The sequence below is a fragment of the Barbus barbus genome, assembly GCF_936440315.1.
Source record: "Barbus barbus genome assembly, chromosome: 12".
NCBI classification, from domain to species: Eukaryota; Metazoa; Chordata; class Actinopteri; order Cypriniformes; family Cyprinidae; genus Barbus; species Barbus barbus.
In genome coordinates this window covers 13,563,707-13,580,793 of record NC_136740.1, presented here as the reverse complement: position 1 = coordinate 13,580,793, position 17,087 = coordinate 13,563,707, and the positions used below count along the sequence as shown (strand labels likewise).

General features: G+C 37.6%; 1 protein-coding gene across 1 annotated transcript; it reads left to right on the top strand.

The window, feature by feature from the left end:
- Positions 1 to 3,352: 3,352 nt before the first annotated feature.
- On the top strand, positions 3,353 to 3,784 carry LOC306878530 (transmembrane protein 100; the record flags this gene model as incomplete). The annotated part of the gene is made up of 1 exon (XM_079430970.1): positions 3,353 to 3,784. The coding sequence occupies one exon, from the start codon at positions 3,353 to 3,355 to the stop codon at positions 3,782 to 3,784; it is 432 nt and encodes a 143-aa protein (XP_079287096.1).
- Between the last annotated feature and the right edge of the window lie 13,303 nt (positions 3,785 to 17,087).

Below are 17,087 nucleotides of genomic sequence, written 5' to 3'. Positions count from 1 at the left end.
TCTCATTAATTTGCAGCTACATGTCAACTAATTCTCATTGGAGTATTCAAAGGCTGTTAGGCTTTTTAAAGTTTAAGTTAATCATAATCAGTGCAGTTGAATGTCTGATGGGGGAACATCAAAATAAATTGTTGGCAGATATTAAGCTGTCTGCTATAATATTTGAATGACTGCTAGTTGACAAGGCATTGCAAAGTTATATATCATAATAAAGTGTTACCTCTGTGTTCTTTTCAGTACACTGCCTATGCAGTTATATAAATATTTATTATTATTATTATTATTTAGTCATTTAGCAGACGCTTTTATCCAAAGCGACTTACAAATGAGAACAACAGAAGCAATCAATTGTAGTATTAAAACAACTAAAAATAGATCCAAAACTAAAAGCTAAAATTTTATAAATACTACCTATACACATTTAAAAAATAAAGAAATTCAATAAAAATGACAAATGCATACAACAAAATTTCAAAACTGAACATTTAAATGAAAAACAAAAAATAAAGCTAAAAACAATTCAAAATATTAAAGAACAAAAGGTATGAGTATATTAATGATTCTAACATAACACTAAGCCAAACACCAAAAAAGCAACTACATACAGTATATGTGTATGTATAACCACACACACACACACACACACACACACACACACATATATATATATATGCATACACATTTATAAGTTCAATATATATATTATTTAATTTCCATTTAGTTTGTTGAAATATTAAAATAACTAAATAAACTATACAGACATAATAAATTCAGACATAATTTAACTAAAATTAAAATAAATTACAAATACAAATCAAACGACAGTAGTTTATCAGTAATCCTTAAAAATAACACTGCCAAACACATGCTAAAAAAAAATATATATATATATATTATACACATGCTGACAGTTGGAAAGATGCAAGCTTTGTATTTGAATGGCCAAATTAAAGATATTGTGCCAATATTTGTAAACAAACGTCACCACCTGCACCTCACAATGATTGGTTGCCATCTGCCATTTATCAATTTATGAGGAATAACATTATATTGTTCAGTTGCAATGCATCTTTTAAAATATCTTGTATTGTGCATTTGTATTTATTAACTAGGCCTACTGTGAGCTGTCAGACCACATTCAAGAGTGCCAAAACATTTAGCCTACCATTTCAATTTATGTTAATAAAATGAACATAAGTTAGAAAATGAACCACACAATAGTCAAAATTCAAGTTCAATATCTGGAACGCGTATTAGTTTGTAACATTATAATGCTGACAGGATTCATCATCTATTTAATAGAAAAACAAAAATAGGTAACCTTTCACATTTTGTCTGGACTTTTCCCTGTCCCTATAAATTTCTTCTCATCAGGTCACACATTTAGATCCTAAGCTGCATTTGAAACTTTTCAAAACATTCACTTGATACAGGTCTGCCCTACCTTTAATCACCCTGGATTTATTTAACTCCCTTGGAAACACCAGACCATACCTCACCCTTCCCTCTTTTAGCACAGGGATTTTCTCTGTGCTATTCCAGGAATTCCAAGAGCACATTTATTGGATTACCTGTCAGAGCTAATTACTATGTGCCCACCTTGAGAGCAAATTGTGACATGCGGTGTACAAGGATTGCTGGGACTATAGCGTAGAGATTTAGCCTAGTTGTTGTGGTGGGGGTTTTATGTCAGTGAAGTAAATCTGGAAAAATTGCAAATGACAACTTTATACACAATTTGTCAAAACTACATTATTCCCTCTTCTAAAGATGGATAACACAAAACAGGTTGACTCGTGACTCATTTGACACAACAATTGTGTCACAAGGTTTGGAAGGAAACACCCTCTTATGCAAGTGTTTACTGACGTCGTAGTGTTTTCAAATGAGTAATGGACATTTTATGCCGTTCAGGGTTGAACAGATCAACTTGTGCTTAGAATGAGTAGATTCCTGGGAATATGTAAACAAGATCAGATTTTGCTGATAAAGAAATTAAGCGTTAGTAGTGATTCAACAAAATTTAAAATTTCTCGCTTGGAAAAATAAGGCACGCAGACAGGATAGCAACTGAAATGTCAAAAGGTCAGGGGAGACCAAAGAGGAAATTTCTTTCAAAAGAAAAACCAAACTTTCTGCTTAGAAAACAATACCTCTTTTAAAAATCCAGCTGATTCTTAAGCAAAGGCAGGAGTGAGGGTGAGAGAAGAGGAAGGGCGGGAGTCTTAGATAAATACAAGTTAATGGGTCAAAATGATGTCTAATGACAGACATCGCTTTCCTTTGGGACACAAAGGCCGATGGAAACAAACAAATGATAAGGAAAATAAAAACAACAGTCCACCGGCTCTGTGGTGGGTAGGGTACAGGATGGTCTGCATGCAGTGAAACACTATGTAAATGGTTGTTGAGCACTGCACTGGCATTCAGCATGCTCTTGCCTGAGAGAAAACAGATATTTGGTGAACATTTGTATGCTAATGAAGTTTAGGAAAAAGACTAACAATATGTTTATAGTTTGCAAAAGAAGTATTTTTTCTTCATGTTTTGGAACTAAAACTTATTGGTCTGATTCTTTACAAGCAGGAAAAAAAGGTGAGATCAATGTTTTGTATGTTTTATATGTTTGTATGTGATTAACACATCTATCCATAACACACTTTAATTCTGATGTAATTCTGATGGTGATTAAAAGGGTTGTTTCCCCAAAAATTCTGTCATTATTTACTCACCCTCACATCTTTCCAAACCTGTATTTGGAAGAATGCTGCTAATCAGTTTTGATTACCATTTTTGCTCCACAAAAAATTCACACAGGTTTGGAATGATATGAGGGTGAGTAAATTGTCAGAACTTTAATTTTTTAGATGAATGATCCCATATTAACCATTAAACTATTGATACTGACAGATAATATTCATTTTGACAATTAACAACATAAAAAGCAACATGATAATAAGTTTTATTGTTACACTGAGAACTTTAAAAATGTGTATTCATTTATTTTTTAAATAGATGTGGTTTATATTTTCATATGAGTTTTGGTTGACTTAACAGTAGTCTTTTTTATAATTTATAACAGTTTTTTATCATCACAGTGGCATTTTCTATAATTTACTGATGTATTTTCTTTGCTTTTGTATAACTGAGAAGTACAGAAATGACTGACACATCCCTTTGAGAAGAGATAAGAAGGACAACTACAGAGGAACCACAACCTAGAGGGCCATCTGCTTTCTAACATCTTTATTTTGTTACAATCATCAATATTCAAGGAGTTTATAAAAATCACACATCAACAGGAGAGACAGCCAACTTTGGAAAGGTCTTACTTTTGTGAAGCTCATTAATGATGGCAACACCCGAGGACCTGTCAGCCGATTCGAGCCTGACCCAAACCGTGAAATATGATCCAAAGTCTGAAACTGTGACATTATCAAATGGGTTAGTTTCTGTGGCAGGTGTCACAGTGGTGACTGGGGGAGCGGAGCTGTCCTGCGGCTCCTGTATGTTGGCCTTTGGGGTTTGGGGCACTCTGGTTGGTTTGAGTGTTGTGTCGGTGGGTTTGTGGGATCATTTGGAGTACAAGAACAGTGGTCTGTCACACCTTCTGGCTCTTGGATTGGTACTGCTGCTTAGCAGTTTGAGTCTAGTAGCTGTGATCTTCATCCTTCGTTTCTTAATGAAAAAGAGAAGAATGATGGCCAGAAGAGAGAGGGCAGAAGCGAATCTAGTGCTGGTTAATGAGCATGCAGAAGTTGTTTTAAAAAGAGTCACGGTGTAAAAGAGCAATGAAGTGAAAATATTTGGATATGTCAGCCTACCAGCTGCTCCATCGTTGTTTTTCTTCATCACTCTTTGCTTAAACATAAAGGAATGTCACAGGAAATTCATTGGATTCGATGATACAGCAAACACTTTGCTATTTCCTTTGTGATTTCAGATTACAAAAGAGACATATTTGCTTCTGTATTCGTGTCTTTATTAGACTTTTACTGTAAATCTAACTTAGAATGAATATTATTTGAGAGGTTTTTAGCTTTTAAACTGATGCAATGACTGAATAATTGCATCTCTTTTTAACTATGTGTACTGTACCATTGTGTAATTTTGTCTAATCCGAGTGCATCTCTATTTTTGTAGTTATGTATTTTGATATATTAAAATATCACATAAATATTTTCTCCATTGCCATATACTATCATTAAGGGGGGAAAACAAGAAAACATAACAACAGGACTAATTGCATCACAGCTGCATAATTTAGCAAATATGGATAAGTATAGGCTATATAAAATGGTGTATGTATATATAAAAATAATAATAATAATTTGTTACATTTATATAGCGCCTTTCTGGGTACTCAAAGCGCTTTTACATGCTTATCCAATAAGTCTTATATTTCCTCAACCCGGTCTCATCAATCTGCGTATAAATAACACGAGTTTACACTTTCAAATTGCGAAAAGTCCAATTGTGCGTGCATATGACACGCCAATCCTTCCCATTAACTTCGGTGGAGAGCAGATGCGTACAAATACCACGCAGCATCTTCAGCTGCAGTGACGTCACCAGCGAGGCTCAGTTTGCCCGGTTCACCTGATGCACGTACACCTTCAAACAGGTAAGTAAGGGCAACAATCTGTTTATGTAACGAGACCATGTCATGTGTAGTCAATACACAGTAACCACAACACGTACTATGAGTTTACCACAGTAACTGTAGTTTTACTGTGGTTTTAACAATTTATAAGCTCAAAAGGGAATTGTATATATATAATTACATTTAATTATGATTAATTACAATTATTTATATCAGCTGACAGTAACTGTAGAAGAATTAAATTGCCATCAACTGATCTGTCCATCCAGCGAACATTCAGTGCAAGTTCATATCAACTCTAAGAAAGAATATTTTCTTGGCAACAGAAAACACTTTCCTAAGTATTAATACTGTCAGGGTTCTGTCACTTCGGTCTAGTTTATTCATGGTTTTGTGATGGAGCCACAATGGAGCTTTTTCGTTGTTTTGTTGCACGCAGCTCGTTCCTTGGCTGCGTGCTTTCTCTTGTTTTGTCTTGTTCTGTGTTGCATTGCAGCTTGTGTTTTTTTTTCACTGGCTGTGTGCTTTCATGTTTGTCATGTTTTGTGGATGTGCGGCTTATGAGTCTCCTCATTAGCTGCCTGTTTGTGTCCTGTTTTGCACATGGCTAGTAATTTTGTTTTGCTGCCCATGTGCTTGTGTTTTTGTTTTGTGTGAGCACATGGCTTGTCTTGTTTGGTTCTGTGTGCCATGTGCTCTCATGTCAATTGTCTTGATGCATCCACATTGTTGTCTGATTATTGGTTAATTTGCCCCACTTGCGTTTTCTCGTTACCCTCCTCATTTGCTCACTTTATAATCTCCTTGTGTTTGCAGTCCTGTCCCGGTTCGTCATCGATGTTATCCTGGCCTGCCCTGCCCTGCCCTGCCCTGCCTTGCCTTGCCTTGCCCTGCCAGCCTGTTTTCCCCTACAGGGTAGTTTTTGTTGATTATTTCTTTTTTTTTTGTATTAATAAAGCCCTTTTTGCCTCCTGCAATCGAGCTCTATCCCTTCACCCACACCTGACAAATACATTAGAGCATGCAGTAAGGATCAAGAATCGTAAAGGGATGTTTAATTTGCAAGGCAGAACCTGAAACTCATGTAATTTGTGCACACGACTTTTATTAACTAAACACTAACGCAGACTAGTCTAACTAACAAACATACGTACAATCACTCATTCATGGGGAAAGGGCTAATGAGAGTTGATGGGTGGAACCATCAGGAAAACCAGAGAATGCAGTTATGGAAAAAGTAATTTAACCACCTGAGTAAAACCATCAGCATCGTTTATAACGGGGTCTATAACTTGTACTAATAACCTCTGTTTTGTTTAGTTAAATGTACAATAATTGCAATGCATTTGGTCGTGACGAATGTCCAGAATGCATTCTCAGATGAAAGTCTTAATGGTTTCAAGGTTTTGGACTCCCTATCACGTTCTTCCGGGTTGAAGAGTGATGAATTCCAAAGATGTTCTGAGGTAGAAATGTTTTTCCAGGTAGAGAGTGGAAAAAGAGCTAAGAAAGAGATGTGCTGAGATCCCAGGATCCTTGGTTGAATGGAAAGTCAAGGCCGCAAGGCCTGGCACAAAAACTTTTTATAGTTGTGTATAGGTCTATAGTGTTTTTTTTACTTCATTGTTGTATGTCTGTATTTATGTAGTACCGTGGTCCTGCGAGGCACGACATTTCGTTCCACTGTATGTCCCCACATGTAGCGGAATGACAATAAAACTCAACTTGAACTAGTGTTCTATAATAAGCATGCATAAAACAGGATACGATACACAAAAACATATACAAGAACAGTAATAATATACACAATGACCTGAAGGTATGTGTGTTCATTCAAAGAAAGGTTTTTCTATGAATTAATTAGAGAAGGGGAAATGGAGTGAGTTGCTCTGCCCGCATTTCTTTTGAGCAATAAAACAAGTGTTATCAGATGAGTTGCCATGGAACCAGAGGCCTGTTCTGCCTTCCTTAGGTGTTAAAGGCATTTCGGGAGAAAATTAAAGAATCAGGAAAAAAGATTCAAGAGGTAACTAAAGTGAATAGAGGGAGAAATAAGATGTATGATAGTAGTGAGGATGTGAATGAAAGGGAAAAATAATTTGATACAAAAGGGGAAAAGGGCAGAGAAAAAGGGACCCTAATACCACTGGCTGCACCACTCCCAATTTTAAATCAAGGGTGCACAGGGACAGTATGTCCCCTGGGCCACAGGGGACCTCGAGGGGCTGGTCACTCGCCTCCCAGATATTCATGAGGGGGCTGGAAAGTGGATTAAGGTGTTCAAAGAAGAAACTATGGGCAAACTTTTAGCTGTGGAGAACATTAAAGCACTTCTGGCAAGAATAATGGGAGGGGCAAAGATGGAAGAAATTCTCCAAGCATCTAATCTAAACAGAGCTGTGGACTCTCACTACATGGATGGAACTGTTCTTGATGCATTCCGTCCAGCAGTATGGCAAGCACTGCGAGCAGAGTACCCGATCAGACTAGACCCTAAATCAAAAAATTAGAACAAAAATGGCAGGAAGAAACAAAAGGACAACAAATTGAAATAGTCTCACAGTACATAATAATAGGTAAACAGGGAGCAGCTTTAAATATGCCAGATTGTGAATTTGTGAAAAAATGGTTCAATGTAACTGATTCTATCCCACATATTGCAGTATATGTAGGAAAAAATTGGGAAGCAAAAGATTTAGGACCAATGATGAAAGGAGCAGAACAAAGTAAATGGTAACCAACAGAACATCTGTTAATATGTCACTCAGCTGACAAAAATCACATCAAAATTTTGTGCAACTAGTTTGTTGGGAATTCCTCAGGAAGTAGTTATTAGTCACAAGAAGCTGACACAGATGTCTGCAACATCTGAATTGATAGACACTCCTGACACTGAATTATTTAAAGAAGTAGAACAACAGGCACCAACTGAACTATGGTCTCAACACGACTCAGATATAGGATTAATAAAATCAGCAAACCCAGTGAGAGTAAGCCAGATGCACGTCTACCCAGAAAATTGCAATACCCTTTGCGTCCTGATGCTGAAGCAGGTATAAAAAACACTATTGAAGGGTTAGTGAAGGCAGAAGTATTAATAGAAACAACTGGTTATTGTAACACTCCAATTATGTCTGTGATTAAAGCAGACAACAACAGGTGGCGTCTTATGCATGACGTACGAACAATCAATGAAATAGTAGAAGATATGCCCGCAGAGGTACCAAACCCACACACGCTACTGACGAATGTCCCTCCTGATGCAAAATACTTTACAGTAATTGATCTCTGTTCGGCCTACTTCAGTGTTCCATTAGCAGAAGAGAGTAGATATTTATTTGCATTTACATATGCTGGTAAACATTATACCAAAATCCAAAAAGGATTTAAACATTGGACACATTTATTCAATCGAATTTTAAAAGGCAAAATTAGAAGGTCTTATGATAGACAGACAGACGTCGGTGCTTGACTCACCAATCAGATAAAAATGAAGCTGGATTTGGCATAGTGTGGGATAATTTTATTAACCAACTAGGGAAAAATGCACAACTGTATTATTGACAACAATGCTGAACTCTTTGGGGGAAAGAATGAAAAAATAAAACATAAAAAGAGAAAACAAGATGTCTAATTGAAAATATATGGCAGATAAAATAAAAAATATTGGTCAATCCAGTTTGTTTAATAATAATGGACAAGGGTTAGTTTGAATATAATAATAATAATAGTAAATAAATTTAACTCCAATGATCCTAAATCAAGAAATCACAAATGCTGTCATCGCTGAGAGTGACAAGATAGAAAATTGGCAATGAATCCTAAATTATGCAGAGATATCCAATCCTCTTCTCAAAGTAGCTCATGACCAATAATAAAAATATATGATTAAAATTTAACTTACACAAACAAGAGACATTTTAAAAAATTACAATTGATTCTATCAATTGCACAATGCCTAAAACAATTATACTAAATCAATTAATCTATTAGATTTTGTTAGAGGACAAACAAAAAGAAGTTTATACTGCGGTATTAAATTAATCTTTATGGTGACGGACGTTGTCCAATTGCAAATGACATTTAGACCCTATGTAGGATGCTGCCAGGTCTATACTCAGTATAGTCTAACGAAAAGTCATGTTATCATATTCAAAGTATGTGGCAATCTAAAACCATTCATTTCACAACCAGCTGAACTCTCAAGAAAAAAATATGTTTTTGACCAAAAGGAGAGTGTGAAAAAGTGTGAAAACGTATGAATGATGGTGTTATGGAGTGAAAGAAGGTGTCTGACGAGACACTGAGGCAAATCAATTATTTTGCCAAAACAGCTGTATGCAAATTCTAATATGTGGGCCCACAGGGCAAAACAAATGCCCAGTAAAATAATGACCATGGATGAATATGGCTAAGTTTCCTGGTCAATACCTAGGTTATTGATGTGGCAGAAAGAAAAACAGCGCCACACTTGCGCAGCGCATAACATGGGAAGGCAAAGCAAGCAGGCTTGCTCTGTCCACCCCACAACTAACTTTCTTTCCACTTTCACTTTTCAGCATATCATAATGGAGCCGATTCTGTCTCAAAAGGGTAAAATATTGTCTTTCTGAATATTAAATCACTAACAAAAAGTGTGAAGGTTTCTATTTACAGATTACAGCAGTTCTATCAAAACCAGGAAATGGTTTGCTCCACCATTAAGAACCAGTGAGTACAGTAATGGTCTGGAGGGAGAATCTTGCATTGATCAGCAAAATGGTTGGAAAGTGATACCTGGGTCCACATCTCTCACCTTTAAAATACGACGACCAGCTTCAACAATCCCACACAGCAAGAAGTGAGGGATGAAGGGCATGCTAGTAACGACCCTCCCTTGCCAACGAGGGAAAGACCAATGCAACGACTCGTAAAGAGTAACCCTGGTGAAGATGGAAGATTGATGGGAGCATGATTTGCTAAACTGGGAATGTTTTTAGAAGTTGCCATGTACCTAGGAGGATTATTATTTTGTTGTGTATTACCCATATTAAGAACATTAATCGTTAATACTACTGTTAAGCAAATGGAAGTGATAAAAGTCCCAAATATAGTCAAATGATTACAGAAAAGAACCTATATGAATATTATGACGGATGGCTAAACAAGCTAAACTTAAAATGAGAAAAATTTGAATGATAGTTCCAGTTACTCCAATGAGGACACAGGAGAGGTGTAAAGATGAACCATACCCTGGGTGTAAGTGCTAGTCTAGCCTCAGCCCAAGGGTGGCCCTCTACTGAGCTAAAGATCAACTGTTATTGTGATGTTACAACTTTTATGTTTTGATGTTAAATTCTATTGTCTTTTATACATAACTATGACAACCATAGGCAAGTGCTGAACCAATTACATGCTCCTGCTTTTAACATTGTTTTATATTAGATAAGGGGTTACGGAGATGGGATCTTTTACTCCTTCCTAGTCAAGTGTGGGGGGAGAGGTTTGGTCCTGTTGCTCCGCCAGAATGCTGCTGCATAATCTAGTCATTGATAAGACTGGGTGACTTATTTAGTTGCTAGGAAATATAACTGATGAGGCTGAATTATGATGTAGCATTCTGGGTGAACATAAGCTAATGTGAGACTTAATAAGTCTCAAAGGGGGAATATGTAGAAGATTTTTATTAGTCAAAATATGAATTAATCAAGTATAATTAATGTGAATCTAACCACTTGTGTATTAAGTTATATTTCCAATATAAGCATATGCCTGTGTGTTAAGGGCTCGCATGGATGGAATGTTCAGACCCTTCTGATGGAAAACATATACAAAGAAGGCTTCTTTCCTTAAACACGTCTAGGAGCCCCTTCTCTCTAGGGAAAGAACATATGTATAAGGAATATTGCCAAAAAAGGAAATATGCAGATGTATGAAATGTTCTGAACACGCCTAGAAACTAGACTATATAAAGAGAAACTCAGAAAACATCGAGAGGGTTGTTCTGCAGAAGAATTCCTCGGCTTTATTGTCTTGTTATAATAAAGTCTATTTTCTGGCATCAAAACCCCACAAGGCTCTGAGAATGATTCTTCAGAAAGAAGGGAAACCACCACATAACCACAATCAGTGTTGGGGAAAGTTACTTTTAAAAGTAATGCATTACAATATTGCGTTACTCCCTAAAAAAGTAACTAATTGCGTTACTTAGTTACTTTTTATGGAAAGTAATGTGTTACGTTACTTTTGCGTTACTTTTGCGTTACTTTTTAAATATGAGCAGGGCTTGATTGTTTTTAATACAAGAAATTACATTAATACAAATGTAAAAGCCCTGTATCTTGTGAAGGAAAAGTAAATTCACGTCTGTGAAGTAAAACTCAGGATAAGAAGGTTTAACACTCTTCGGCAATAAAAAAACAATGAAGCACAATTGTTAGTTTATCTAAAGTAATTTTTGCTTATTAGTATGGTTGAACTGGATCATCAAAGGTCAGCAGCAAAGACATTGGTTTATAAAATGGGATTAGATACATTTGTGTTGTTTAACATATTTAATTATTGCAGTTTGCGTCATATTCTGAGTTTGCATTTCACTGTTTTAATTCATTTTGATGAATACTAAATCTGTTTTTTGTGAGTGGGATGAATTCATGCAAATTCACATTTAGATCTATAGTAACAGCATGCTCACACAGCGCACTGTCAGTCAATAAATGGGAGACAAAAATGTACTACAATACTGAGGTGCAGATAATTGCCACTATTTGCAATAAGTAGTATAAATAGCAGAAAATCTTGCTATTTTAACAGTGTAAATAGAATCTATAGCTATTTACACTTAGTGCAAATAGCCGCTGCCAAAAAGTAACTGGCGTTACTTTTTTGAAAAAGTAACTCAGATATTTTCTTGTAAATTAAAAAGTAATGCGTTACTTTACTAGTTACTTGAAAAAAGTAATATTATTACGTAACTCGCGTTACTTGTAATGCGTTACCCCCAACACTGACCACAATGCTTGCCACGCCTTTAATATGTTTTTGTGATGTAATTCAATATTTTTTTTCTGTCTTGCAGTTACGGCAGATCACATGCTCTTTTAAGATGCCATCTCTCTCTCTCTCCCTCTCTCAGCTTTTCTGTTCCTATTTTTCCAAACAGTAATAAATATAACATAATTCAATTGCACATATTTTGCTCTCTCTCTTTCTGTGGTTCAACATGGCATATTTTTAAATCTCAGAATCAAACTCTGACCAATTCTGACAGAAAGCTGCTGGAATTAACAGGGAACTTGAACTCGAAGCTCCCAATGCTGATCTTGAAGAAGCTGCCAAGGAGGCTGAACAAGTCCTTCAAAGATTCGACCCTTCACAGGTTTTGTTGAACACATTTAGCTATAGCTGATTTGCTTTAATGAACGCATCCTTATTTTACATGTTAATAATAACTTTCCTTACAGTCCTTCCTCTCAAATATTTTGGTCATTTTTAACACACTGTCTCAACATGTATATATTTATCTTCATTTCAGCTGGAAGGGAAGACCAAAGGAAGGCCTATCATGGGATTTGAATTTGGCCATCTTGAGCGTTTACGGAGAAGACCAAAAGCTGCAAAGGCAAACACTTCTAATGGTACGTCTGTGTTGGTCTGAGAACCTTGACTAAACTGTACTGCAGTTACTTTTGCACAGCATTTGATGTTTGTTTCACTTTAGTTAGCATACCCATCAGGAAGAACCCTAAACAAAGTGTAATGTAGAAGTAGTAATAATTCATACAGTTTACCAAGTCAGCAAATTCAAATGATATTGTACAAGCGTACTCATACAAAATTCTACCACTTTTACTCCTGCTGCTGTCATTGGCCATTGCCTCAACTCTCATGCAGTCATTTTATGTTGAGTTTTATTGAACACGTCTGTCTAAGAAACAAGAGTCTGGAAATGCTAATTTAACTTGTCGCGTGACAAATCAGATCTTTAGTTAATTTGGCCAAATCAGACCACTTAAAGCTGTTCACAGCAACAACAAGAACTGTAATGATAACTATTTTAGCATCCACACCAACAGACAATAATGTTCTGTTTATTATAACTGCGCGCTGCGATTGTTGTCTGCCAATTAAATGCTCAAGCTCTTTAAAGTCTGGTGGATTCTGATTGGCTGTCAATGTATTTAATGTTCATCAGCTGGAAAAATTAGTTCTGAAAGACTCAAAGATATTCCAATGATATTGTTCCTGTCATTAAATGTTAAATAGCTGTGGTATAGACTCATCCTCGGTGTGAAGATGCCTTTAAATTGCTTACAACAATACTGTCAGCATGTAATCATATTTAAAATAATTAATATTAATATAGCTTGCTATTGAAGAACACAGCTTTTTCTAATGCTGTTTTCCTCTTATTCTGTTAAACTTACACACAAAATTCTGCCTTTCTCTGTCTGTTTCTCTTCATCTTATTCCTTTACTGTCACTCATTTACACATTCTTTCGTGCTCTGTTGTAAGGTAGAAACTGAGAGTTTGCATGATGGCCTTTTCTCAGAAAAGGTAATACAGATCCTAAGAGTTCAGAGATATTTTGCACACTGTAGAGGCTGGTCAGTTCCCAGTGGTTTTCATGCAAAATTACCTTTTGTCCCAAAAGGTGTTAACTCGATCAATGCAAATTCCAATTGTTAGTTCCTGTCTCCATCTCGGGGGGTGTTGGTCTTGGTCTGAAGTACTTAAGGAAATGTTGCAAAAGGATCGGGGCGATTCTATAGCCAGAAGCCCGTAGTGTGTGGTGTGTCTCTATACTTCTCTATACTAGATTACTTTGTATCCTTGTTAGCGACATAAGCACCCGAATTATCGAGTAAAGATAAAGTCAAGAGTTAACTAGAATAATCAAATATCAGAAGAATACTAATTAGAAATAGACAAACAATCAATTTGCATTTCAACCTAAATACGAGGTCATAATAAAATGGAGTCAGATTACATAATAAAAAGGAGTCAGATTAGAGTTGAATTTAAATAAAAAAACTTTGCACACTGAAAAGACCAAAAACGCAGGAAACCTTCAGCCACCATTGGATACCTTCTTCGGGCCAAATGTGTGGATCTTACATCTGGGAAAAGGACGTTGCAATAATTGTGTGCCAATAATTGTTGCCAACATGAATTAGAGAAAGCATTTATTACAAATGACATTTTCCCTGCACTTTCAACTGCTTTACTTCAATGATAGGTTAAAGGTTTGTGATTTTTTTGAATGAAAGATTAAAACTATAAACAATGGACAAATATTTTCATAGCCGCCTTTGCTCATATTTACCAAGGGTGCCAATATTAGTGGAGGGCGCTGTATATATATCTGCCTTTACAAAACAAAATTATGTGGAAATATATAATACTGGAAATTATGATGCAATATATTAAATAATAAATTTCCATGTGGGAAACTATAGTGTACCAAGTATGGCTATATATTTATATTTATACATGCAAATGATACAAATGAAGACAATAACTGCACTGCAGATTTACAATAGCTTTATTGAAACACTCAATTATAATAGTTAATGCTTGGGTTTACATGAAGCTGAACACATACTATCTCACTTTATTGTTTGCATAGTTACACATTTGCTATGAACATATGTGTGATGGTATATAAGAAAAATGCCTGAAATATTTACTAAAAACAAACATTAAAACTTTTGGATTTTTTTGGGTAATTGGATGTATTGTTAAAGTCATGGCAACATGGTGGGTGAAAAATGAGATTTGACATTTATAACTTAATTGATTGAGTACTTTATGTAATATGTATAAATACAAATATACATATTATATGGTCTGGGGCGCGAGGGGCCGGCGGCTTCGTCCTCAGCTGGCCGCGGCACTTCTGGGGGACTCTACGGCCCGGCATCCTGGCCCGTCGGCCGTATCACGAGTGCGGCGTCATCTGGACTGCGGGTCCGGCGGCTCGCGTCTCTGGCGGCGGCAGGAAATCCCTCAACGCTCCCTTCCTGGACCCACGAGGACACCAGCGTGCATGCACGGGGGAAGAGACCGGTCTCCCGAGGAGAGGCGCGCTCGGCATATAAACGGCGGCGGTGATGAGGCTAGGGTGACCACCCGTCCCGCGTAGCGCGTGCGCGCACAGCGTTTGAAGCCCAATTCATGCGTCCCGCAAATTGAGACCGTGTCACGCATAATCAATGCTTGCTCAAAAAGAAAAGTTGATCGCTCTATATCCTCGAGCGCCAGGCAGCCAAACGAACATTACTTGACAGTTCAGCACGCTACTGTTGCCACACCCACCCCTCAGTTGAACTGCTGACTAGGTTGTTGTCATGACAGCGCACGCACGTGCATACCAGACACGCTGGGAAGGAACTTTTAGATGCGCGCTTTCCAATTCGAAAAATGGAGAAAGAGACTGAGTCTGAGGCACCGCCATCATCAATTAAAAAGAGAAGGTGTGGATACAAGAAAGACTGGGAAAATGAATATTTGTGGCTGAAAGGTGTTGAGGGGGATAGCGAGAGGGCTTTTTGTGACCTTTGCAAAACGTCCTTCTCAATCGGACATGGAGGGGAATATGATGTCAAACGACACAGACTCACGGAGACTCACAAGAAACGTGTCCAACAGAAAGAGACATCCAAATCTATGGATGCTTTTCTCCGACCTAAAAACGACTTTCTAGCTGACAAAGTGACTGCTGCAGAGGTGACGAGTGTGTATCACACTGTCCAACACGCTACATCATATCGAGCAGGAGATTGTGGCACAAAGCTAGCCCCAACGATTTATCCGGAGTCGGACATTGCCAAGAGGATGACCTGTGGTCGGACGAAGGCAGACGCCATTGTCACGGATGTGCTTGCTCCTGCCTCCGTCGAAGATTGCTTGAAAGTCCTCAGAAGACCACTGAATGAGCAACGAGAGGCAACAACCAAAGGTAAAGTTAAAGTTATGTTCATGGATGTAACATTGTTGTGTGTTAGCTATTTGTCTAACGTTAGCTAGCTAATGTTAGCTAATCATCTTCTACTGGTATGTTAAAAGTAAACTTTTCCTTCAGTTCACTGAAATTGCATCAGTAGCTAACGTTATCTAACATAATGCTGCTCATCCGTGCCTTCGTGAAACCAGGCTTTGTGTATCCTTACATGATTGTGAGCATGATCATTTCACTATTCGTTATCTCCCAAACTAAACAAACAAAAGCAACTATAACTTTTGAAAAGGTATAAATATTTCTATAGATAATATTTATATAAAATCAATAATGATCAAAACAGTAAAGCAGTATCTTGTATTTTTTTTATAATAATCTGTTTTTAGAGAATCTCTTTTAAGTTCATCCCATCTGTGTGTGTGTCTCCACAGCCCACACGCCATTCTTCTCAGTGGCTTCAGATGCCTCCAATCATGGGACCACCAAGCTCTTCCCACTGTCAGTGCGTTACTGGACGCCAGACTTGGGAGTACAGACGAAGGTCCTTGATTTCTATGATGACAGTGATGAAACATCTGCCGCGATCCACAACCAGATAGTCACCAAGCTGGAGGAAAACGAACTGGGACTAGATATGATATCTGCGTATTCCGCTGACAATGCTAGTTTGAATTACGGGAGATACAACTCTGTCTTCCAGAAACTGAAAGAGAACAACAATTGCATTTTGAAGGCAAACTGTGTGGCCCACATCGTTCACAACAGTGCAAAACACGCAGGAGATCGGCTAAATATCGACATCGAAAATGTCGTCAACAAGACATTTAGCCACTTCTCCTCATCTGCCAAACGCATTGAGGAACTTAAGTCAATTCACACCTTTGTGGAGATAGAGTACCAATCCCTGCTTAGACATGGGCCCACAAGATGGCTGAGCTTGTGGCCTGCAGTTAAGAGGCTTCATGACAGCTGGGCTCCTATCAAGACCTACTTTCTCTCATTGGGAGAGGACCAGTGCCCAAAGTCACTATGGCAGCTGTTCAAGGATGACCAGGATGGTGAGGGCAACCCCCTTGATCTACAGGTAATACATTTTAATTGCACTCAACTTTTTTTTTCATCTAAATATTATTACATGAAACAGGGATTAGTGAAATGATGATAATGCAAACAGTGCCAGCACACAGGATCATTGACTCTCATTACTTCTTTTAGGTTTACCTGTCCTTCCTCAGCAATGCGCTGAAGATTTTCCACGACACTGTGCTGGTGCTGGAGCGAGAAGATGGGACTGTCTGTGAGCTCTACGATATGATGTTCACCCTAAAAACCAAGCTACAGCAACGACAGAGTGATGGTTTCTTTGGGGCCCAGACGGGTGTACTCCTCCAGCAGTTTCCAGACAGACAGGCAGCTGTGCTCAGAGAGGACATGTGCAACTTCTACCAGTCCTCTCTCACCTACCTGGAGCAGCGCTATGACTTCTCAGACTCCAACTACCAGAAGAAAGTGGCTAGCCTGGCACTAAAGAAGAGCCCATTCA